The sequence below is a fragment of the Manacus vitellinus genome, unplaced genomic scaffold (genome assembly GCF_001715985.3).
Source record: "Manacus vitellinus isolate BGI_N305 unplaced genomic scaffold, ASM171598v3 scaffold_36_pilon, whole genome shotgun sequence".
Classification (NCBI taxonomy): Eukaryota; Metazoa; Chordata; class Aves; order Passeriformes; family Pipridae; genus Manacus; species Manacus vitellinus.
This window is the reverse complement of record NW_021940508.1, coordinates 1,437,319-1,462,531: the sequence shown is the minus strand read 5'-3', so window position 1 is coordinate 1,462,531 and position 25,213 is coordinate 1,437,319. Positions and strand designations below refer to the sequence as shown.

The following is a 25,213-nucleotide window of genomic DNA, read 5'->3' as shown; positions in this document are numbered from 1 at the left end:
ACATTGATGATTACTGTGCAACTATTGTAACTTACCTTAAACAGCAAGGAGAACATCCCGAATTTCATTCCCACCAGGAGACAATTTGCTCAGGGCCTCTGAGTAGGTTCCCAGTGGCAGGCAGAATCCTGGCCATTGCAGAATGGTACAGGAATATGTAAACTAGACTTGCTGAAAAGCATGTTGTTAAACATTGGGTTAAACATTACACTAACGTAATTCTGGTACCCAGCAGAGTTGCTTTTTCTGTCACACGTGTTTAAACATGACAGCGCATCAAACACAGTGGACAAGGTTTTAGGAAAGATACAAAACCATTGAAAGAAGTAAAAGTTTATCCAGGGTTTCAGTTGGGCCTGTGAGATTGGTGTTTGTAGGTCAGGCTTTGGTTGATTGCAGAGAAAATAAAACCTCTTCTCTGTTGTCCGTTTGTCAGTGCAGCACCAGCAGCATGAAAAGTAGGAAAAGCTTAAAACAATATTCTATGACTCTGAATACATATACAAACCAGGTCTGTTTCTCAACAGGAAGATGCTGTTTTTAAGCTGAATCAAGGACAGAACTCTAGACCAAAATGCATGCTGAATCAAATGGCCTTGAAATTTTTTTTTAAGAGCAGACTCAGCCATCAATGGAGTAAATATTTGCAGTATATTGAGGAGCCTATAATTACTTCTCCTCCACTTTTTTCTGAACTTGGTGATGCCAGTTTCTGGTGTCATAAAACTTAAGTAGTTCTAACAAAATCCACTTTTTGTTTAGAAATATTTGTACAAAAAAAAAATTTGGTTTTCAGGGAATTTACATTTCTATCAGAATTACTATCCAGTTCTTCCAGTCCTACTATTTTTATCTTCTAATCCTTTGTACATTTCTTAGGGCTCTTTGAGCAGTTGTTTGTGAAGAAGTTATCAGGAGCATAACTGAAAATTCTTATTGCAGATTGTTAATTCACAAAGAAAAATCCACTACAGAAGCACCTTGTTCTAAACCAGTGATGGACATATTCATTACAGTATATGTACTGAATTCCATCCATTATAGACTGACATGTATGTTTTATAACAGACAATATGCCTTCTCACCTGAATCGGGAGGACGTCCAGAAGCCACAAAAGTAATGGTTGTTGTGACAGACGGTGAATCACATGATGGCTCCAACTTGAAAACAGTGATAGGTAAATGCAATGAAGACAATATAACCAGATTTGGCATTGCTGTAAGTAATACTAAAATTATATAATATTGCAGTTTTTAAAGATTGTTTTGTTGTGCATGTATGAAAGAGCATGTTCTGTGCATAAGCACTATATAATACATGCATTGTTGCACTGGTGAGACTGAAATGCAATCAGATTAATCCTTATAAACTAGTGAAATACTAGTCTTCTTTACTGGCTGAAAGAGCAAGACTAGTGTTTCCTGAGCAACTTAAATAATTTTCTCTTTTGCCACGTTTTATATGTTATTCCTGTCTGAATGCTCCCTTGCATAGGAATACAGTCTGATAAGCAATTCAGTAATATGAATGAAGATGGTTCTTTTTTTTAATATGTAGAATATTTGCTCAAATAATACAGAAGGAAATGGGGTAACAGTATGATTTTTTTCACTCTTCTCATTTTGCTGTTTGTTTGTTTGTTTTTTTACCCAAGGTTTTGGGATACTTAATCAGGCATGAACTTGATACTAAAAACTTAATTAAAGAAATCAAGGGAATTGCTAGTCATCCAACAGACAAATATTTCTTCAATGTGTCATCTGAGGCTGCACTGCTGGAAGAAGCAGGAACACTTGGAGAGCGCATTTTTAGTATAGAAGGTAAAATACTCAATGTCTCTGAAAAATTAGATCAGATTCTCCCAGCTGACAACCTAAGAATTTTATTTAGCTTCAGCTTAGAGTAGGATTGTGAAAATGAGAGGCAGCTAGAGCTGCAGGCTACTCCCTGCTCACCAGGAAGGCTCTGGTTTGCACAGGTGTTCTCCCAGCTACTTCACCCCTAATAAGCCCGAGCTTCAAGTTAGTTTTTGCAGTTTGCGGAAAACATTTCCCCGTTCATGAAAATTTCTGTCAATTCATCATGGGCTTCAGGCATGGGGGTTTGTCTATATGTGTCCAAATGTATTTGGAACTATTACCATCATCTTTATGCTTGTCAGCTGCACCTCTGTGAATGCTAAGCAACTGTAAATTTAAAAAACAAATCAGAAGACTTGCTTACTGATTTAGGAACTGAAAAGCTACAGTAGTACAATCTATGTGATGCCTACCAGGCTCAATCCCTAGCATCACTCATGCTTTTGTGTACTGTTTGGAGGAAGGAGTTGCAGAGGTGACTTGAAGACACTTTGTCACCCCCAAAGCCAGCTTTTAAATTTTAATTTAAATTCAGACCTTGCTCCTTAATGAGCTGCAGCCTTCCTGTACTCAGGATGGAACTTCCTTTCTCTGTCACCCGATCTATTCTTTACTGGTCCCATGGCTGCTAGTCAAAGTAAGAGGATACGTTGAGCTCCTTATCTTGTTTTTCCTGAGTACCTGAATTGAATTCCCATCCATCTGCTTTAGGAAATATTCCCAGATGTCACAGTATCTTTCAAGACAATTACAACAGTTTTTATAAATCCTATATGACAATAAACATTCGTATTCTGTTTGAAACTTGTCATTTAAGTCATTTAAGCTGCTAATTTCAGTGTATTATTAATGCCTCCTAGGAAACACAAAAAGAGATTAGCCACAGTGACAAGACTGCGCAAGCCGATTCAGACTATCTTTATCATCATCTTCTGCCTTTTTTGGGAAGGGATTTATAGCATTATGGTTCCATTTTATCAATTTCCCGTTAAATCCTCCAAATTTTCTATAGTTTATCAGCTCTGATTTTCATTGTTTGTAAATGCTTTAGCAGAATTGGTGGATATGTACAGTCTGTATACAGCTAAACTCACAGGCAGTAAGATTGGGTCTTGTGTGGCTCTAAAGGGCTAACCACATGTGGATATCTGTTTTACCAGGTACGGATCAAGGTGATACTTTCCAAATGGAAATGTCACAGGTGGGCTTCAGTGCATATTACTCACAAAAAAAGGTATGTGAATATAATTATTTAATGATACAAGTAGATATAATTATGTAGACATGAGTGCAACAAAATAAGAGTAATAAAGCACATTGTCTAATTTTAAGATCTTTTTTACAATCAGGTGAATGTCAAATTATTCTTTTAATTTTTCCTGTACTTGAATGCCACTAATAGATGGTGTATATCTCTAAAATGAAAAAATATATATTAATATGTGACACTGAATAACAGTTTCTTTCATTTAATGATTTTGTAGTGTGTTAATACAATGATTTCCATGATTTCTGAGTTCATGTAGCAGGGAAAAATCAATTGTTCCGTGTTTGTATCTTGGAGTTGAATAACTCAGAAGAATTGAAACTATATTGTGAGGCTGGTATATTTCTTGGAAGTCATCAAAATATAAATAAATCAAGTGTGAAAATAATTTATTAATTATAAAATTAATAATATTTCTTTAAATCGTATTTCATTTAGAAATTAGAAAGAACATAAATCGGATATATTTAATGCTAATAAATTTTAAGATTATCTTGACCAAATAGGTCCTCTTTGTAAAACTCAAGTGTGGTTCAGTAAGCTTTCAAGTGAAACCACGAGAAGGTTGTTTCTTTTTTATAGCCCTTAAAGATGAATGAAATAATTTTTACAAGTACTTACACAAATTAAAGTTTTAAATTATGAAGCACTTGATGCTAGGAAATAAGAAACATTAGGACATTCCTTCAGGAAAATTACACATCCAGTTTTATTGTAGTTTTCTATAACAGTATCTCAGTTCAGTGAAGAATTTTAATAATTTGAATAAACTAAACTGTGGGTTTTTTCTATGTACAAGTCTAAGACTAAGTATTTTTGTATGAAGTATTCTGTATAATAAGCCATGTTAATTTGGAGTTTAGGTTTAACTGTTCTCTCAAGAACATCTCCTCATATAAAGAATGAAAGTCTGTATCTATTTCTTGTATCTGTCCTGTATCAGCTATCCTGTATCTGTCAGCTTTTGTGTGCTGTCATTGGCACTTTTGTTGTCAAAAGGGGGGCTTTAGCTTTTTCTCACAGATTTGTTTGCATGTTCTTCAATCTTCTGAGGATCATGAGTGCATAAAAGCATTGCCTTAGCAAGCCCAACCCCAGGGTGGACAGACTTAGGAAATTGTGTTTAAATAAACTCATTTTATCTTGAGTTGCAGTGCCATGGGAACTAGAGTGGTCACTTATCCTCTTGCAGGAGAGGGGTGATAATCCCTCTTAATAGGGCAGTGAAGTCCTGCATGTAAGTGGTAACTATAAGCAGCTCCAGTCAACTACCTGCAGTCTTTGGATTGTACATCACTGCTTTAAACACAGTGATATAGAAAATTATCTATGATAACTTAAGCTTTGCTCACACTTTTTCTAAATCATTTTTCTAAAAAATGTTGACTTTTATTTTTAAAGGATGTTCTGCTGCTGGGTGCTGTTGGGGCCTATGACTGGAGTGGAACAGTAGTACAGGAATCTTCAGACAGAGTCACCACCTTTCCAAGCCATGTGTTTGAGAAGATTCTACAGGACAGAAACCATAGCTCATATCTAGGTAAGGGGCTGAAATACAAATTCGGAAATTTATCGAAGCTTAATTAAAATAGAAAAGTACTTGGAAAATTCTCCTCTAGCCATATCCCTGTTATGAACTGATTTGAGAAATGAAAAGAATTTCCAGTTGAAAAATATTTAATTTACTGGACAACAGTTCATTGAATGATGTCTTTATTGTGTTATTAAATTCTACTCATATCAATGTGGTAAACTGAGAAGAAATCAGACTGTGTCACTGGTGTGGTTTAACCCCAGTCAGCAGCTAAGCACCACACAGCCACTCATTCTCTGCCCTTGGTGGAATGGGGGATAGAGTCAGAACAGTAAAAGTGAGTGAGCTTGTGGGTTGCGATAGAGATGTAACAGTGACTTGGGAAGACAAACACCAACACTCTGAACATACCCCCTTCTTCCTCCTTCCCATGCTGAGCTCGATGCTATATGGGATAGGATATCCCTTGGGTGAGCTGGGGTCAGCTGTCCTGGCGGTGTGCCCTCTCAGCTAAAACATCTCTCTGTTCTCAACATTATTTCCAGCGTATATCCAAACCACAGCCCCATACCAGCTGCTGTGAAAAAAATTAACTATATCCCAACCAAAACCACCACAGTCACAGAGGCATAATAAATCATAGGATTTGAAAAAACTGCCTAGTGAATCATTATGGGTCCTTTCTGTTATATTTGTATGTTCTTCCCCAGTTCCATGTGGATAAGAAGCTGATTGACTTGCTGTTGTTTCATATGTGCTTGCTATTTTCTTGGCCTTTCCCAGTTCAGTTCATAATTTTAGAAATATTGCTACCATTTAATAGAGGTCTTATGTATAATTCCCATATGTATTCTTTGACACATTTTTGTGACCCAGTAAAGCCAGTCAGTTTGTATTCTCAGTTCACTGAAATGTTTTCTGCAAACCTTCAACATGCCTGCTCTGATGATTTATCCCTGAATATGCTACTACATTAAACACGTGTGACTTCCTTGAAGTTATTAAATAAGATGCTATTTTTGCAACTAACATACTCTTTTTTCACCTATGACTCAGCATTACTTGAATCCAAAACAATGAATAAATCTAAACCCAACCTAATGAGCTTTTTTTCACGTGTGACCTCTTCAGACTTTCTCTTACTTCCTTTTTATAATAGTTTTTAAAAGGTCAGGTCACTTCCTTTGTCTACATGGCAGTTTTAGAGTATTTACTTCAGTCTTTTTTGGAGAAAACAATGTTGTTGCCTTTTCTGTCTTTTCATTTCCCTTCCACCTTCTGTCCCCCGCTAGGAGCTCTCCATACCAGCTCTCTCTCACCAGCTTGGGGGAGCACAAGTTTAAGAGGTGCTACCACATGACAGCTTGCTAGATTGGTCCCTGTTCTGTACTGCACTCTTTCACTTCAAATGGTTGCATGCTATATTAGTCAGGAATGTGTGTCCTTAAATTGCAGAATAAAATCATGTTTCATTGTTGCTCATTGAACTTCTAGTCACAAAGGATGTTCTCACCCTAGAAAAACAGTGTCTGAACAAAAATATGATGTAGACTGGTATATGTAAAGATCAAGGCATAATCCTTTTAGATTTTGTTCCTCGTATTGTCCTGCAGCTTACTAGAGATCTGCATTTTCTGTACAATCACTGGCATTTTGTTATTCAGTTTGACTATGGATTTATACAGAACGATTTTGTTTTCTACTGTTAAAAATAAATTTGCTCTAATTAAACCACAGAAATGTGAGGTATGTACTAATGCTAGATTTATTGTGCTAATACATGTTTAAAATATTTTCAGGTATTAAATGATGTTTCCTGAAAGCAAATAATGTTAGAATAATGGTAATGAGGATTAAAATGTTAAAAGAAGTTCAATCAACCCTTCAGCTGACAAGCTATTAATATAGCCTGTTCTATTCAGCTAAAGCACTGGGCTGTGGTTTGGTAAGCTGTGGAAAAATGCACTGCAAGCTTTGCAGAAGCTAGGTGTTCCTCCCTAGTTTGAAGGCTGGCCCAAATGTTCATCTCATGTTTCTCTTTACTTCTTTTTTTCCAAAGATACTCTTTGTGCTTTTTTTTCCTATCTCCTTCACAAGCGTGACATTTCTGTGGTCTGTGTTTTACTGAATAGGCTAAAACACTCTGTTTTGCAAACCTGTTTCAACTTGATCTGTATGTCATTGTTCTGTCCAGAATTATATTGCAAATTTTATGCATATGTGACTGTGTAACTTCCCATCTTGAAAGCATCATTCTCTGTGATTAACATACCAGACTGACTCATCTTCTGACCTTTATGGATAACCAACTGATGAATTGTAATTAATGGTCTCTCACACGTGTTAAATGTTGGCTTCTACCCCAGGTTATTCTGTTGCTGTTCTCTCAACTATGAGCTCCATCTATTTTGTTGCTGGTGCACCAAGATCCAACTACACTGGCAGAGTGGTGGTTTATGATGTTGACAGTGATGGTAACATTGCAATTGTGCAGTCACAGAGAGGCGAGCAGGCAAGTATATTTTGGTCATGAATGCAGACTTTTAGGCATCTCTTTTTATTGACCCAGCAGTAAATTGTAGTTTGTTTTGAAAATTCCACTTTTATGCAAAGCATTTAGAATCCGTTTTTCTCTGCCACTAGACTATTTCAACAAGGTCAACTGTAACTCTTAAAGAGTATTTTAGGAAGGCAACCAGTTAGTGGTAAAAGATAATGTACAAAGCTAAATAATGTATCATTCTGTCAACAATTCTAATTGGGATATAGATACTCAGTGAACTCCACTCTGCCTGAGAAGTTGTGAAGTAGACATCATCAAAAGAGAGATCTGAAAACTCAATCTCTTTTTGTCTATTTGGAGAAGAGCAGTGAGTTTGGTTTCATCTGTAAGACAAGTGTGAGAGTAGATCAAAGCTTGGGTAGGTTCATGTGCACAGATATAAAAAATATACCTCCCATAGCTTACTCTCTGTTGGCATTTGTATTGCCTAGTGGTAAAGCCGTAGCAGCAGCTAGTGGATAGAAACAGTGGACACATGGTAAAGATAAGATTCTTCAAACACTGGACTATGTTATATAGTAATTTCATTCATCAACAGGCAGTTTTATTAAGTCATATTGGAATATTACTGGATGTAAATTTTCTGAGTCAGATGCTAAAACATGTTTTACAAAGTCCACATACAATCCTGACCCATTTATTACTGATTTCAGATTGGCTCCTACTTTGGCAGTGTGGTGTGTTCAGTGGACGTCAACAGGGATTCTGTGACAGATGTGCTGCTTGTGGGTGCACCAATGTTTATGAATGACCTGAAGAAAGAAGAAGGAAGAGTTTACATGTTCTCTGTCACAAAGGTAACAATGGCTCAAGCTGGCATTGCCTAGGGCTAACTTCTTTCAAAGCAGACTGCCACATGCATGCTAAGAGGCCATTGGCCTCTTCAGTATCTCTAAGTCACTTTCAGTGAATTTTTTCAAAGTGTTAGAAATATTTCAAGTGATATTTTTTCTAATAAGACACAGAGCACGTGCTTTTCCTGGAATGTGGCATAAGGGCAGGGGTGAATGGTTCAAAGCCTAACTCTTTAGAAGACCATGGGTGGAGGCCTTCCCAGTGCCACCTCACCTGTTGTGCTTTTCAGTAGCAGCTGCAGGCTTTCCCCAGAACTGCTTGTGCATGTAATCTGGGAATTAGCCTGATGGAACAGGCCATGTTGCTGAGAACACAGCTGCGCTGGGCAGGACATGTCTCCAGGATGAAGGACCATCGCTTCCCTAAGATCTTGCTTTATGGTGAACTTGCCTCCAGCTACCACAAGAGAGGAGCCCCAAAGAGAAGATACAAAGACTCTCTGAAACAACATCTCAGCCTTGGCCATATTGATAACCATAACTGGTCTACTCTGGCCTCAAATCGGGAGGTCTGGAGACACACCATCTATAACACTGCTGTTGCCTTTGAGAACGCACACAGGATCACTCTCAAGGAGAAAAGACAATGCAGAAAGAATTGTGTCTTGCAGAATATACCACCTAAGGAGTCTTTCTGCTGTGCCTTTTGCAACCGGACGTGCTTGTCTCGTATTGGTCTTTTTCACCACCAGCGCGCTTGTAACGAACGTGGGTAGAGCCCTTCCCAAATCTTCGTTCGCGAAGTCTAGCCATGATGAGCCTGATGGAACAGACCAAAGTGGAGCCAATAAGCAAGGCAGTAGCTAGGCACTGTTAGTGGTCAGGGGCCTGCTCTCAGTGTCTCCCTGGTCCTGGTGTCAGGCATTGTGATAGGTGCTTTACACTTATATAGCATGGAGTTGGCCATATCTCAAAAAAACCCATCTCAAGGCTTTTGCTAATTAATTTGCCATTTGATTTTGGTAAATGTGTTCAACACCTGACAGTAGTCCCAAAGCAGTTCTAAGAAATGCTCTTCTACCAGTTTTCTGCATTGTTTTGTAGACTCTGATATTGGATGGTTATTATTACTCTTGTTGTCTCCTCTGTTCAGTGAAGCTGTGTTATTTGTCTCGTGCCTGACTGACGGTGCTTTTTATTCAGACCCGTAGTAGGTGTTTTCAGAATATCTGTATTAAACATCCTGAGCCCTCTGCCACTTTTGAACAGTCTTTCAATCACTGGATATCTGGATATGCAAAGTAAATTAATATCTGCCATCCATCAGAGAAAACAGACCATGGCCTCTTTACTAGGTAGATTTCAATCAAATAGAGAGGGAGGACCATTCTCTTCAGCAGCATCTCACAGTCAGACCATCGTGAAGCAACAAGAAACTACTCTAGGGCAATTTCAAGGTAGATGCAGGAGCTGAAGGTGGTACTACTGGTAGCTGACAATGGTCTTTGTGACTGTGGTATCAGACATGAAATATGGAAGAAAAGAAAAATGAAAGGGTTTTTTTTTCTTGTCTTTTGAAAGCCAAATAAATTGGAAGACTATCTTACAACTTTTAGTTGTTGTCAAATGTTCAGTTTAAAATTATTTGGAAGTTAAGAATAATGACGGATTTTTTAAATTTTTTTTTTGAAGAATGTGGTTTTTGCAAGTTGTCCATGTTGTGCGAGTAATACTTTTCTAGTCATGTTTAATAAATAACTTGGCTGATATTTCTAAAATTTTAAGCACAGTGAAATAACTGATGTTAAAGGTGAAAACATTGTTGCCAGAGTTGCATTTAATCTAGTGTAAATGGGATTATTTAACTATAAAGATCTCCAATCTTTCTTTCTTCACTGGCATTGGAGAGGTCAGGAGTTTACCATTTGGACACATGTTTTTTGCATTAGTTTAGTAAGGAAATTCCATTTCTGTTTCAAAGAATTATGTCCAGTTACATAATTTCCATTCCCTCTGCATAAAAACTGGTAATCCAAAACTGGAAACTGTATTTTTCAATGTATTGTGAAACTTTCAGAACAGTCAGATGAGGACAGTGAGAGCATTTAAGCTTCATACATATGGTTATATTTGCTGCTAGTACTTTGCATAGCATGCTTTGATTTTGCTGTGTAATTCTTGCCAGGACTTTGAGACATAATGCAAACTGAATGGGCAATACAATGGGGAAGGAATTCAGTGTTGAGCTGTCCAAGGGAAATGTACTGGAAAACAGAAATAAAAAAACAATGCACATAGATACTGCTCCTATGTCTGATCTGGTGCAATGATAGCTGTGTTTTTCCTTTTTCTTCTTTTTCAATTTTTAAAGAGAATTTTGGATCAACAAGAACTCTTGGAAGGTCCACAGGGGTCAGAAAATGCACGCTTTGGATCAGCAATTGCAGTGCTTGCAGACATTGATTTGGATGGCTTTAATGATGTTGTAATAGGTGCTCCACTGGAAAACCAAAACTCTGGAGCAATTTATATTTACAATGGATTTCAAAAGACTATACGTACCAAATATTCTCAGGTAAATAATTTTGCATAATAATCAGTGCCTTTAGATCTGCTAGAGGAAAAAGGAAGATTTTTCTATGGTTTAACTGCGTAGTGTTTCATCCTCTTAAAGGAGTAGTTATTCTCATGGCTTATTTCAAGTTTTGTGCCTCTCCTTCCTTCAGCTGTCAGCATACTCAGGTTGATGTTGTCATGCTTATAACTGAACCATATAGACGAAAAGCATTTGCAAGATACTCTAAAACTCTTACCATTTTTTATATCTGAGTCTGAAGTTAGCTGATTTCCTATTTGTTTTTGATACCCATTATTCACATTTTTAGGGTTGATGTACAGCAATGAAGATTAGATAGATCCCAGCTCCCAGGGAAAGTCTTTCAATGATCTATGTGTCTGCTATAATGGTAATAGTACTATCACTTTCCATGCAGACTTTCTGGTTGCAGAAAGTATTTTTTAGAAGTCCTCTTAAGCTTCACATTCTTAGAGTTGCTCAGTGTAGATGGAAGAAGTTTCCAGTAAGTACTATCTGGCATACAGCAGTCAGTATACTGCTCCCAAGACAGAAAAATCTAGTCCATTGTCTGCTCCAACAGAGGAGGAAGAAGTGCTAAAAAGCATCTGAGGAAACATCCACAATGCATTTTGTTTAAACAATACATTGTATATACAGGGAGTATCAGTGAAAATCTGTTGCTTAGGCTGCTATCTACTGACTTAAGCATGCTTTGGCAAACTCAGTAACCAAACTCTCTTTCCTAGAAAATTTTAGGATCGGATTCTGCTTTTGGACAACAGCTCCAATTCTTTGGAAGATCAGTAGATGGCCATAGAGACTTAGATGACGATGACATAAGTGATGTATCGGTTGGTGCTGATGGAAATGTGGTTCTGCTATGGTTGGTAAACTCTTTTTAGAAAGGAAATGATTAATTATTCAGATACAAGTTGAACATTTAGTTAATTAAACAGGAAAATAAGCAAATGAAAAAGCTCTTTTATCCCATGTCTGCAGAACTAACACACTCACTGCCTCATCTCTGCTATCTTACCTAGCTCAAAAAAGAGCATTAGACCAAATCTCTTTTAAGCATTTATCATCAAAGCATCGAAAGCAAAGGCAGCACAGGGGGCAGACTCAGGGCATATGGGAGGAAGCCAGGTGGTAGAGCCTGCTGTGGGGACCTGACCAGGAATGGGAGAGCCAGGACACATCCCTACCCACTGCTCCTGTGCAGACATGTGGTCCAGAGGGAAGGAGCAGCAACAGGGAATAGGGCTTTCTTGCGAGTAATGGTAACAGCAGGTTGAGTACTTCAGCAGCCACAGTATAATTTTGATAGCTGAGCCTGAGACAGGTAAAACCACCTCCCACACAACCTGCATGACCTTTACTGACTGGTAGGCTGATATGGGGAAAAGAGTTGTCTTTCAGGGTAAGGACAGAGAGCAGTAATAGAGAGTTGAGCCTTATTTCTGTGAGAACCCATTTTTATGGGCACGTGGCCTTTGCCACTGCAATCTGAGTACTTTCACAAAATAAAATAGAAAGGTTTCACAAAACCCAAATCGTCTGCCTCCCTAAGTACTGAGAAGCTAAATTCAAATGGAGTTTCTGTTCCTGTCTGCTGCCTGTCTTCTCGCCTGAGGCTCCCCATTGTAAGAAAGCCATCACTGAATTGCTACTTCTTTCATAATGAAATAAGATAATTAAAAATGAATGGTCAGTTTAGACCTTTGACCACTGCTGCTGCTGCTCTGGGAATTTCATTGAAGAAAGTTATGGTCCTTGGAGTACCAGCATTTTTTTAGATTTGATTAATGAAGATGCTCATTCTTCTTTCACTCTGGCATTTGGGCTGATTAATGAGTTTCACTTTTGATTAAAGTGTTTATTTTTGCACGTAGGGTTCCTTTGAAACTGCTCTTCAAAATCTTGATTAATGAAATAAAAGTTGTTTTTTGAAAACTAAGATTATTAAATTAATTGAAGAATTATCCTTTTTCACTTCCCCAGAGGAGCTCAGTAACTTCCCTAAAGGAACAGAATGTTACTTATTTGGGAAACAGGAATACCTTATGGTATTCTCTGATACCATAAGGGATTGAATAGAACTTTAAGATAAAGACATTGATTATCCCTTAATTTGACATGGTAAATTATTTATTATCATTCCTGAAAGCTACTCTATAAAAAAATTCAAGTATATGCAAAGAAAAATAATTTTACCAGTGCCATTAAAAGAAGTTTACATTGGGAACAAAAAAATCAATGCTAGCATTTACAGATAGTAATAGACAGTACTCTTGAAAACCCCATGTAACCCTTTAAAATATTTTTCAGGTCAAGAAGCATTGCAAATGTGTCCATAATTGCCTCATTTAAACCTGAGAAAATCAGTCTGCTGAACAAGAATACAGAAGTAACTGTCAAAATATGTTTTCACGCTACATTTAGACCTGCTAAGAGAAATAATCAAGTGGGTAAGAGTATTTCAGACTTGTCTTATATTAATTTTCTCAGAAGTCCATTATTCAAATGAGTAGTGAAAAGTCTAAAGATATATTAGATTGAATGTCAAGAATGGCAAAATCAGTATAAAACTTAAGTGCCTGAGCAAGTGTTGTGAAGACCTACTTTCATCACTGGCTCCATAATCTTTCAAGAGTGGGGAATTACCAATAAAAAGGAGAGCTGTATCCTTGCTGTTCAACAATCCCCAGAAAATGTCATTAGTGAGAAGCAGGGTTTTTTCAATCTGCTGGTTTCAACAGCAAACTGCAGACGTTTTTACTCTCTTCAGAAAAAAAAATATTTTCCGTTAAGTCAGTGCAGTTGTCAGTGTGGGGAAGCTCTTGTTTTCAGAGGACAGGGAATATTTCTGAGACCAGCAGTGGCCTCTCATGAAGCTATTAAATTAAACCTCACAGATAACACCAGTTGGACTGCTTCAGGGCTATGTATAGTGCCTTTAGGAACTCAGGATTGCAAACTATAAAATAACAATGAACTTCAAACAGCATATTAGTCATAACATGAAGAGAAGATGGCAGAAATTATCATGTGATTGAGGAGAAAAGGCAGATTCTTTATAGTCTTCTCAAAGTTCAGTGATATTATTGCAAGGCCCCTTTATCTAGAGTAATCCTGGCCCTGCTGACTGGCTTGTTGCCTGAGCTGTAGGCTCAGACATCTGTAGTGGAGACTGGATTGATTGCCATTTAATGTGCTCTCTGTGGATCAGAACTTATATCAGGATCTAAACCTGATTGACTGCTTTGGAAAACACAAGAGAAAGTGTTTTCATTTTGAGACTGGTCTGCGTTTAGCAAGCTATGAAAAAAGTGAAATATTTAGAGTGGTTTAAGAAGCCTGGTCACTGTAATATTGATCATAGTAATGAGATCACAGGCAATTGTACTCAGCAAAAAATGTACTGTTATTCTTCTTGTAGCTATAAAGTACAATGCAACATTGGATGCAGATCTCCAGTCCTCCAGAGTGACTTCTAGAGGGTTTTTCAAAGAAAATAATGAAAGGTCTATGCAGAGGGATCTTGTGGTACATCATGAAGAGAATTGTGTTCATGAAGTCTTCAATGTACAGGTAAGTGCAATTGCAAGCAATCTTGCATAACAAAAGTGATCAGAGGGAGACATTGATTAATTTTTTGTCTGCAAGGTGAATTTCATGCATGGTGTACACAATTATTAATGTTTCCCAAATTGCCCCAACTGAAAAATACTTAGTAAGATTATGATTTCGTAAAAACTAATAAGTGTGAAATTCAGTACAGATTTTTAGGATAGATTAAGAACTCTTACTCACCTCTGTCGTAACACACAGCCCATAGTCCGTAATTTCAACAATATTTCAGGAAGACTTCTAGTGCATTTTAGCCCAAGGCATACACAAGGAATAAAACAAAAATAAGTAGGTCTGCATCTTTTTCTAGAACCAAAGATCAAACACAGTCCTGAGAGTTGCTTAAGCCTCACTGCATGATGCTAGGTCAGGTAGGGGACTTCAATTCCTGCTTTGCTTTGTAATACAAGTACCTTTGACTTGTTGATCGCATTTAGTGCCCTGTGAAGCCATGAGCCACAGGGCTAGAAGATTATTCGTCCAGTACTAAGAAAAAGAGGAAACATGCAGTATATGGTGTTTTAGTGTCACTTAGGCCCAGCTGCTCTCTGTGATGGTAAGGCAGAGTGGAATAGGAGTTTGACTTCTGCAGCCAGATGAGAATGAATGATGGCTTTTGAGCACTAGCTCCTACAGCTGCAGATAATATGCATGTTCTTTAGCCCCAGAAGTGACTGTGATGTATAGAGTCATGGAAGTGGCTCTGAAAATTGTTGGAATAGAGGAACCCACACTGGGCAATTTCACAAAGTTATTTTCATCAAGAAATAAAGCTTTAAACTGTTGTTTCTTCTTGTTTAGGGAAGTATTTTACTACACATTCTCAATTTACAGTAGAATTGCCAGTTTTACCCTGTTTTCTGTGCTGACAGCTATCATCTGAACCATGTGTTTTACAGGAACCTTCGGATGCAGTGAACTCACTTAGTTTGCGCATTGACATTGGTGTTGCAAATCCTGCCTCCAGCCCTGTCCTTGATATATCTTCTCCTGCATCTGTGGCCTATAGTGTAAGTATGCAGACTTACTGTTGAGAAATGCATTACTATATATATCCATAATGTGTGGCCCCCCAGAAACACCAAAGAGGTACATGCAAGTGAAAACTTTTATTCTAGTTAAGTCACATTTGGAGGTGTCCCTGATTCCTTTTATACCTTTGCCTGCGTTACATGAGCTTGATCACACACACAGACATCAGCCACCTTTGCATAACATGCATGTTGGTTCAGCTGTGTCAGTGTTGATGTAAACTTTTAGTTGATGGCAAAGATTAATTCTTTTAAGCCAGTTTATCCTACAATAAGAGTACAAAACAGAGAGTTGGGACTAATTTGACTACATCACCTTCATTGTGGGTTATCAATAACCTGTCTGTACCATTCTTCTGGATCAGTTGACATGTAACATGACATTACTCAGTGTTAACTTGTTCATGTGTCAAGAATTTTTAATGTTGTTCAGAGCTGTTTTCTTATTTGCACACCAAGAATGTGCTTTACTTCAAAGGTGTTTGCCCTCTAGTGTCTGCAGGTAATGTTAAAAGTTGAGCCCTGTCATTAAGGAAATGCTTTTGTTTTTCCTAGATTCCTTTTGTTAAAGACTGTGGTGAAGATGAACTTTGTATCTGTGATCTTGATCTGAGTGTCCAGCGGAAGGCAGAGGATGGGTAAGAGCTGAATCAGTGGAATTGTTAGGGTGCAGTATTAGGTTTTCACCAGTCAGTTTGTCTGTAGGCTTTGGATCAATTTCTAGATGAAAGTGCCTTTCTAGTTCAACATCTACTTAGAAATAGCAGGGATAAAAATGGCATTTGTATCTAAATCTAAACAAGGAAAAAGAAGTAAGATAGGAACACAAATATAGAACTAAGACTCTTGTCAGCTTAGACCAGCCCAAGTATTGGTACCTTAGAGATGAGGATGCAGTGAGTATTCAGAAGAATTGGGTCTGACTGGCTGCTTTTGGGAAAGGGAGCACAATGGGAGAGCAGCGAGGATCCTGCAGTGGGCTATGCAGGACAGCACATATTCCAAGTCCATATGTACAGTACACAGAGACAGGGTTACCTCTTCCTGGAGCTGCTGTCCATGTCTGCTGCCCACTTTGCCCACCTTCTCACCAGGGTAGAGCCCTTGAAAATTCAGAAAAGTGACTTTGACTGTACAAAGTCAAGGTCTTGCACTTTGAGAAGACACTAACTTCATTTGGTTATAGGGAACAGCATCACAGAATTTCTTATGCCGGTGGGTTTAGAAAGGAGAGCATTTAACTGCATAGCATGTAGGAAGTGTCTTGCTGTGCTTGTTATTTATTGTTGGCTATAGGCAACACATTTTTCTCATCCACGGCTGTTCTAGTATCTCTGTTTACAACAGTGGACTTTATTTTCCAACAGCAAACAGTTTGTCGTTAGCAGCAAAAACAGAAGACTAACGTTCAACGTGAAATTGAGAAATAAAAAGGAAAATGCATATAACACCAGAATCCAGGCTACATTTTCAGACAACTTGTTTTTTGCTTCGTCGTCTTTACCGGTGCGTGATACCCAACCTCACTGTTTCCCTTATTGCCCCTGATTTTTGAGGTTCTCAGAGAAATTTTTTATTTTCTTTCTAGTAGTGCCTATGCCAGGAAAGAACATTTGTGAAAACCTCTCTCCCAGATTTATTTTCTTGGATACCAAAATTATTCCCTTAGCATATCAGTTTCTTTAGGTCAAGGAGAAATACTGCCAACTCAGGATAAAAGTTGGCAATTTGTTGAGTTTGACCTCACCTCAATATTTCAGTCATCTTTTCCTCAGTCTAGGCCTTGGCACCCACATCTTCTGCATAACTCTCAGCAACATGCCTGATGCAGTTGCTGTGCCACAGGGAATTTGTATTTGATAAATCAGTCATGCAGCATCCTTATGATGCTTCCTTAAAAGTACAGACTTTGGATTTAGAAATAGTGTTACTGCCAAGGCCATGTGTTCCAGCTAGACAGTTAATCAGACTGATATGATTGCTAAACCAGAAGGTCTTTTTCTAACAATTTTGCCTTAGAAAAGGGGAAAGAGAGGAATTATACATACTATTTTGGGGAATGCAGTATATCTATAATCACAATTGTTGCTCCCAAACAATTCGCGAAGGATGAAACGCAGACTTCAGTGCTTGGCTTATGTGGTCAGGCTGCTACTGGAGAGGTGCATGGTAATCCTAGGGGTGAAATCCAGAGCAATCCCTATACTGATGGGAGAGGAGGGATAGCATTCATCACTGCCCAAGAGCAGCATTATTCTGACCAATGAACTGGCAGAAGTACTACACACAGTGCTGAGGGTGCTCCTCTACCTCCCCATCCTGTTGTGCAGCAAAATTGCTCATGCCACTTCTGCCAAAAGACCACACTGGAGCTAGGATTTTCTTTTGCTTTAAAAGCCTATTCGCTTAAAAATACTTCAGCCTGCAAGCTTTGACCAAAAATGTGTCTGCTTCAAAGCAGGAAGAAAAGCATAAGCTGCGTATGTGTGGGTCTTGTTTTGGGTTTTGTTTTCAGGGGTTTTTTTGTAGTACAATTCATGAACGGTAAATGTCTGCTAGAAATGCTTTTTTACAGAAGACTGTACATTTTAATGAATTCTTTTTAAAGGGTTGATAACTGACTATGGTCTATAAGTTTTATATAAGAATGATGACATGCCAGATATTCTGCAAAGTAGTAAACAAACATTTATTGTAGATTTTCCTACAGCAAGTATGATAGAATTGCCCTTTGCACACTAACTTCTACACTGAAGGTACTTAACTAGCTCTAGGGTTGTGTAAATATGTCTGCAAAACTTCTGTAAAAATTCTGCAAAAAAGTGCTGTAGAGGTTAATGCTGGAGGTGACCTGTACACTCTAGCCTGTATTCCTTCTTCCAAACCCAGCGCAAACTTCTAACAAGATCATTACAGCTCACAAGGAATTGCATGGGACTGGTCCTTGTCCCACCTTTCTCCTGCCTTTTTCCTGGCTCTGTATGCCCCAACCATTTGCTGCATCTCGAGGAATTACTGCCATAACACCTATTTTCATTACTCTTCAGTATAATAGCTGTGCTGTTGAAGATACAGACTAGGAACTGCCTCTCTGCTTTATCCAAACCTAATAATAAGATGATGTTTGTGCCTGTTTTCTCTGCAGAGTGACGGGACTGAAGTCTCGTGTCAAACAGGAACAGCACAAAGTACAGTCGTTTGCCAAACAAGCTATCCTGTGTTCAGAACAGGACAACAGGTATAGGTGGCATGTTTACATAACCCTGAATGATATCCAAAACCTTTTTTATTGTTGTTTTCCCCTAAATCTGCGTTTACTGCTGATGAAGATTTCTTAGATTTGACAACAGGGGCATTAAAAGAAGCAAACTAAGGGTTAAACTTTTGTGACTCCCTGTCAGATTAAAGAAGAAAAAGGCTCTCAAAGCACATTTGTTACAACCCACAGCTTTCAAATGCTGCTGCAGCAAGGTAGCTTTTGGAGGGTAAAGGCTGGAGGCAGCGAAGCATGGAGCATCATGTGCAGGCTCCTGAGAACTGAGTGCAGTTCCTCTCAAACCACTCCTACAGCGTGAACCTGGGGTAACTCCCTCACCTGCTCTGTGAATCTCATCTCTCCAAGAAAGCAGTATTGCTCTGAGAGATGGGTGACCCACACAGCCCTAGGATAGATTGTATATCTTTTTTTTCATATATACCATAAACCTCTATGGTTTTATGAAACTCATGGTTTTATGGAATCTCTTATTACTCAAGGGCAGAACAGAAACAGGGTTCTAGCCTCTAAACCAATAAACTGGAGCAACAAGAAACTTGCTAGAAAGAATAGAAACATGATATTCTGTGGTGGGGAATGCAGAATTATATAAAAAAATTTGCATATAAAAAGTTAAGTTTATTCTGAATTTTTAATGGAATTGGTCAAAGTGGACCTGCTGGAACAAACGGAAGAAAAGAGTGAACACGAGCTTGTGTCAGTGCTAGAGTTTAAAAGCATTTAATGGAACACTTTTTGTTGCAGATTGTAGCAAGTTGTACACAATTTTAAAATGCAAATAGTTCATGTTTATGTAAGATGCCAACTTGTAGGGGAACACAAGAACAAATCAACTCTGGAGTAGTAAGAAATTACTGAAATATTACAGAGAATTCAGATACAGAGGAGTTCTAGATTGTTGCACATATGAATAATTATGGCGCTATTGGGAATGCCTTTGGATGTTACACCATCAACTCAGTATGTGTTCCTTGTCTCTTCCATAGGTATCCTTTGATATTAGCTTTGATTTTAACCTTAAAAATCTTCAGAATGTGGCAGACATAAGCTTTCGTGCATTGAGGTAAAGTATATAATCATATGAAAGCAAGTTAGGTATTAATACTTTATTTGTATAAAACAGTATTATAACACTTAAATGTCTTTTGATGAACAGCGAAAGTAAGGAACAGCAAGAATCGGACAACCAGGTCACCTTATCAATTTCTTTGCGATATGATGCAGAAATTCACTTCACAAGGTATGCTGAATGACATAAAGAGTAACTGTCATTTTGTCAGGGTACTTGAATACAGTAACAGTCTTGCAAAGCCAGTGAAAATATACTGAAAATTTTGGGCTTTTGTTTTGGAAGTCATAAGAAATTCTGACTTCATCAGTAGTAGTAGATTTGTATGTCCTTCCAACAACATGTAAAAAATTATGGAAGTTCGGGATCCATGTTTACCTCTGGATAATTGTTACAGATGCTCACATGAATGGAATTGGTATAAAAGCCAAACAGTGCTTCTGGTTTTGATAATATAAATAATATAAATAGTATTTACTGTATAATAAGATTGGGCCTCTAGGCTCAAATGTAATGACATTGGATCAAACCAGGAGTTAAAGTGATCAAAACTAAACAGAAGAACAACAGCAAAAGGAAAAATGTGCTCCAATCCAAACTTTTAGCAAAGGAGAGGAAGAAAAAAAGAAAAAAAACTACGGACAACTCTGCTGAACCAAGGCCAAAAATATAAACTTTTCAGCAGTTTGAGATAACGATTTGAACTAAAATCTGAAGTGTATGTGGCAGTTCTCCCTTGCTACAGCTGCACTGGCATCGGGAGCCGTACACCTTGTTTTCCCATGCACCCTACCAGACTCTGTGCTCACATGTACCCCTTCCCTGCCTGGTGCCAGCCCTTTCCCCTCCCTGCAGAAGGCAAGTTGGGGCCGTTGCAAGAGGGATCATTCACCCTGGGAAGGGCGATGTTTAAGGAGAGGCAGCTGAATGGGCAGGGGGAGAGAGACCAACAAAAATCCCTTTAAGACTGATCTTTATATTGTGCCCTTGAAACCTCTTGGGCCTTGGAAAGCCCTCGTGATTGGGGATGCACTCAAGCAGTAATTAGTCTGTTCCAAAAAAGAATCATTTCAGTTACAGTCTAAATTACGTTAGAACTGAAACAAAAATACACTGTATTTTGTATCATATCAAAGTAGGATATTTACTTTTCATCAAAGAAGATATTTATTTATCTTTCCCAAGTACTGAATTTCTAGGATAAACTACATGCAGTTACATTTGATGCACTTGGTCACCAATTTTTGGTGGAAAAAATGCTTCTGCATCCCAAAGGATTCCAAAACTAGTAAATACAAACTGATAGAAAATAAAGAGTAGTTATTCAAAGAATGACAGAAATTTGACAAAGAGAAAGTTGCTTAAAAATGCACAGTGACAATGGATTCAGGAAACTAATATTCAAAGATCACAATAGCTATGAGAACTGTTGGCTGCTGTGTAGGATGACCCGAGCTGGAATAGGAACTACAGCATAGAAGATAAGTGTTATAACTTGGTTTGCAGAAGCAGTTTTGGAATATTGGAGGCTAGCTGACTTGGTGCACCAGTTCTAGAGTCATGCAGAATTTTGGAGATTATTTCAATTGCAGAAAAGCATTTGAGTCAGCAGTGCAAGTTATTTCAACTCCCTGAGAAAGGTGCATGAGAGCATATCAGAAGCAGGATGTTTGTTAATAAAGGTAGCAGAGGCACAGAGACAGCAGGATCATCTGTATAGGGACTAGCATAGCAACTTAGGCAGCTTCTTAGGAAATTCAGATGATGTAAACTTGAATAAGCAAGTTTAATTACCTGAGAAATATGAACTAAAAATGCAGTGCTTCAGAAGAGGCAAGGAATGGAGTCTATAAAATGAAAAAATGGGGGGTTGAATTCAGGTGCATCTCCCGAGTATGAGAAAATGCAATTTCATGTGCAAGTAAAGGCATGAAGGAATCCCTACTGCCAGAAAAGGATTAGTTATTTTGGAGATAATCAGTCTAAAAGAACTAAATGAAATACATATTAAGCCCTAGTATAATTTACACTCTTTGGCTTAGGAAGTATTTACCTGAAACTAATTAAAGGCAGATATTATAGCTGAGGAGCAATACCTGAAAATACAAAGGTTGAGAAAAAATTGTTGTTTTGCTGAAGTGAAGCCTTTTTAGGGATAATCTCCAGAGTTTCTAGGAGAAGATGTAGGAATAAGTCTTATCACTGACTCCTGCAAGAACAAAGACGTTAACACTGTGCATCTTAGAAAGACTGAAGTCTTTAGTAACAAGGAAGCAGAAAATGTGTCATGTGGGTTTTCCTTGGAGTCCCTGTGAGGAGGTCCTTCAAGTTAAGGGCTGTGGGAGGAAGTATGGAGAATCAAAAAGGATCCACAGTGTCACATGGAGGACCATAACTGATCAGGAAGCACCTCACTGAGACTGCATGCATGTTAATTTGGGACTGTAGGTGCAGATGTTACCCAGATTAAACATGGAGAGCAGCACTGATAAAGAGGAGAGATTTGCAGCTTGTGTTACAGGAAGAGTTGATGTAAGAGTTGTATTAGTCCCTAATTCATGTTAACTCACCTGCCAGCTTGCTTTTCAACTGCTCAAATTTGACTGCCTCCTAAGAAAAGGTAATAATGAAGAGCAGATGCAATTCTGGGATGATTCAGCAGAGGAGCTGCTCACAGGTAGCAGGCATGTGGATGTGATGCACTGCACAGGGATGCTTTCATTGTCTTTGAGCATGGTTCCAACTGGCTGAGCTCCCTGAGCACCAACAGGCCCTCGCACCATGTCCTTCTGTCACACACATGTAATCCCCATGCTTTGGTGGGCTGAAACCACCCTCATGTTACTTCGGAAATTTTGGATTTTAAACCTCATAATTACTAAAGAAAGTGACCCGGAGAGGACTGAGGGCTATGCGATATGTATCATGTACACAAGCAAGGTGATATGTGTTTACACACATAGGCAGTGTGAAAACAAGCCTGCCTGTGGTCTGTGACATTAAGACCCAGGATCTCCCTCAGAGTCTGTTAGTATTTGCCATTATAAATGTATCCAGGGACCATTAAGGGGGCTCTTTCTGAGGAAGGAGGCAACTGCAAGGCTGAAAGTTGCAGTTGGTGTCCGGGAAAAGAGCTCTGCAGTATTGCACCGAAACACTACAGGGTCCAGAAGCCTGAGCAGAGCCTGCACCCCCCGCATCTCTCCTGTCTTACCTTTACATGCTTGCTCCAGCTCTGGGCTTCAGTACACTGTGTATTTTCTTAACCAACTTTGTAAAATTCAAACAGCAGTACAAGTGACTGATTTTTCCTCTGACTGTACTTCTGACCTGTTTCACAAAGGCATATCCAGTAACATATGTTTTCAAAGCAGCTGCCAAATTGAAATGTATTGTTTTTTGTTTGTTAACTAGGCTTGCCAACATCAACTTTTATGAAGTATACTCTGGTCATAACATTCCTTCCGTTGTGAATAATTTTGAAGATATTGGCCCCACATTCAACTTCTCAGTTAAGGTTAGTAAACGTATTTGGTTCTGGTTCGAGAAGTTGCCTTAGCTCCCTCTGTAGACTGCTCCCAAAACCTAGTTAAAAAACACTCCTGATTTTGAGGCTTTTGAATAGATTGAATAAGAAAAAAGATTGTAAATAGATGGGGAATAAATGCTTGGAGTCTTCATAAGGTTAAGGATGACATTTGCAATTACTGCACAAGTAGAATGGGGGAGGGATTGGTCTAAGTTTACATACTTAAAAGATGGTTAATGCTTAACTTTAGGCCAACTTAGACTGTTTTTTCAGTCTTCTGCCAATTTGATATAGGAAAACAAGTCTTTGCAGGCTGGAACTTTGAAACTTGAAGTTTGGCAAGGGTTAAGTACTCAAACCAGTTGCAAGAACTAACCAAATCACAGTACTTATTACATAACTCAGAAAAAACTTAGATTCAAGTATGCAACGTGGAAGAAACTTAAATTATGTTCCATTTACATTCCTGTAACTGCTGCTCCAAAGGGCTAAATAGGCCTATTGGCTGTGGTAGAATATTTGCTTTCAAAACATATTCCATGCAGTTAATATGAGCTGTGCTAAGGAAACAGGAACCTGAAGCTATACTGTACACTTTCTGCTTTACTATTCACATAATTTAGCTACTATTGTAGTGTCATAGTACAAAAAATATTGGTGCAAAAGGAGTCCAGTTCTTCCATACTCATCCATGACTTCTGATTTTCTTGCTGTATGAAATAATTTATTCATATGTAATCATAGCTATCTGAATTAACTCTGAGTTATTTGCTTTGCAGATAACAACAGGAAGTATTCCAGTAAAGATGGCATCTGTAAAAATCTATCTTCCAGAACTGACCAGTAAAGACAACCCACTGATGTACCTAACTACGGTCACTACAGATCAGGTGTAGAACCGAACTGTGCTTTGGGGGCTAACCAGTACTATAAACATAATTATCTCCCTTCACAGAATCCATGCCCTTTCTCCTTGTCCCTTCCTCATAGAGGAGGACCACAATGTGATCAGTATACTAGCCTATTACTTGGCAGAGGTGGTTACATCCCCAGCTGAGTTTTTGAGTGATTCTGGATCTTTTCAGTTTGGTCTTTCTCCAAGTTCCTGAAAAAGTTATCCTAAAAATGGAATTTTTAGATCAGGATGAACCCTTCAGGTCTATCTAAAGGAAAAAAAAAAAAAAGAAAATCACCTTAAAAGCCATTTAATTCTGACCAGAACTACATACAGTCTCTCTTAAGTTTCCTAAAGAATTCAGTGTTACATAATTCAGTTCAAACCTTTCACAGCCGCCATCTCATCCCAGAAGTGTATATTGTTAAGATGACTATAAAGTTCTGAGTATGATGTTATCCAGTCTCATTCCTGCCGTCTTTCCTAGGCCAGAGGTGTTACTTGTGAAGCACAGATAAATCCACTGCAAATAGGGAAAAGACCTTACTCTCCATCTTTCACAAAAGAGAACTTCAGAACTTCCAAAGAACTGGTGAGTAAGACTCTGGCCTGCAGTAAGCAGGACAGGGACGCAGAGCTGATCCTCATGAGCCCATTGCTGTACTTGTGAGGAAAGCTGTGATGGGGTGGCATTCCACATTTACAGTGCAGGAGTTCAGCCTTTGGATGTTTTCACACATACATCTGCTTTAGATAGAAGAAAAAGTGCACGTTCTTCACAGCCTGCAAGCACTTAATTTGTAGGCAGAGAATGGCAAAGGGAAAAAAAGTCTGGATGTTAAAAGAATATTTTTTAAAATGTGTTTTTAATGCATGTTCTTGCCTCTTCTTGCTTTTTCCCCTGGAAGAACTGTAAGAATGTGAAGTGCAGTGCCATCACATGCAAACTGGAAGACATCATGCTGAAGGGAGAGTACTTTGTGAACGTGTCCACCCAAATCTGGAATGGAACCTTTGCTGCTGTGAGTATCACCTGCATCTTTATGAGGGATGTGCTTCAAAGTATTTCTGAACTCCTAATAATATTCAAAGTTAAGTAAAGATACCCTGCAATCTAGAATGACCTTCCTTTACTTTCCATTGCTCTAGGTGTTTTTCCAGATTGAAAACTTGAACCTAAAAGTAA

At 38.4% G+C, this 25,213-nt stretch overlaps 1 protein-coding gene and 1 long non-coding RNA gene across 2 annotated transcripts in view; one reads left to right on the top strand and one right to left on the bottom strand.

Moving 5' to 3' along the window:
- The window catches only part of ITGA2 (integrin subunit alpha 2), a 69,156-nt gene that overhangs the window by 34,627 nt on the left and 9,316 nt on the right, over positions 1-25,213 (top strand). The window contains exons 8-27 of the mRNA XM_029961515.1: positions 1,069-1,219; positions 1,656-1,821; positions 3,021-3,094; positions 4,529-4,667; positions 7,028-7,173; positions 7,878-8,021; positions 10,390-10,593; positions 11,343-11,479; positions 12,925-13,064; positions 14,036-14,187; positions 15,126-15,236; positions 15,813-15,895; positions 16,625-16,763; positions 18,403-18,495; positions 19,521-19,597; positions 19,691-19,774; positions 23,018-23,120; positions 23,912-24,022; positions 24,515-24,619; positions 24,936-25,049. Of these exons, the coding sequence (XP_029817375.1) occupies positions 1,069-1,219; positions 1,656-1,821; positions 3,021-3,094; positions 4,529-4,667; positions 7,028-7,173; positions 7,878-8,021; positions 10,390-10,593; positions 11,343-11,479; positions 12,925-13,064; positions 14,036-14,187; positions 15,126-15,236; positions 15,813-15,895; positions 16,625-16,763; positions 18,403-18,495; positions 19,521-19,597; positions 19,691-19,774; positions 23,018-23,120; positions 23,912-24,022; positions 24,515-24,619; positions 24,936-25,049 (2,473 nt within the window). The remainder of the gene's footprint in view (positions 1-1,068; positions 1,220-1,655; positions 1,822-3,020; positions 3,095-4,528; positions 4,668-7,027; positions 7,174-7,877; positions 8,022-10,389; positions 10,594-11,342; positions 11,480-12,924; positions 13,065-14,035; positions 14,188-15,125; positions 15,237-15,812; positions 15,896-16,624; positions 16,764-18,402; positions 18,496-19,520; positions 19,598-19,690; positions 19,775-23,017; positions 23,121-23,911; positions 24,023-24,514; positions 24,620-24,935; positions 25,050-25,213) is intronic.
- LOC115307639 lies at positions 34-7,110 on the bottom strand. The gene is made up of 3 exons (XR_003915958.1): positions 6,934-7,110; positions 1,086-1,161; positions 34-128 (listed from the first exon to the last, which is right to left on the bottom strand). It is a non-coding gene; the product is annotated as an uncharacterized LOC115307639 (long non-coding RNA).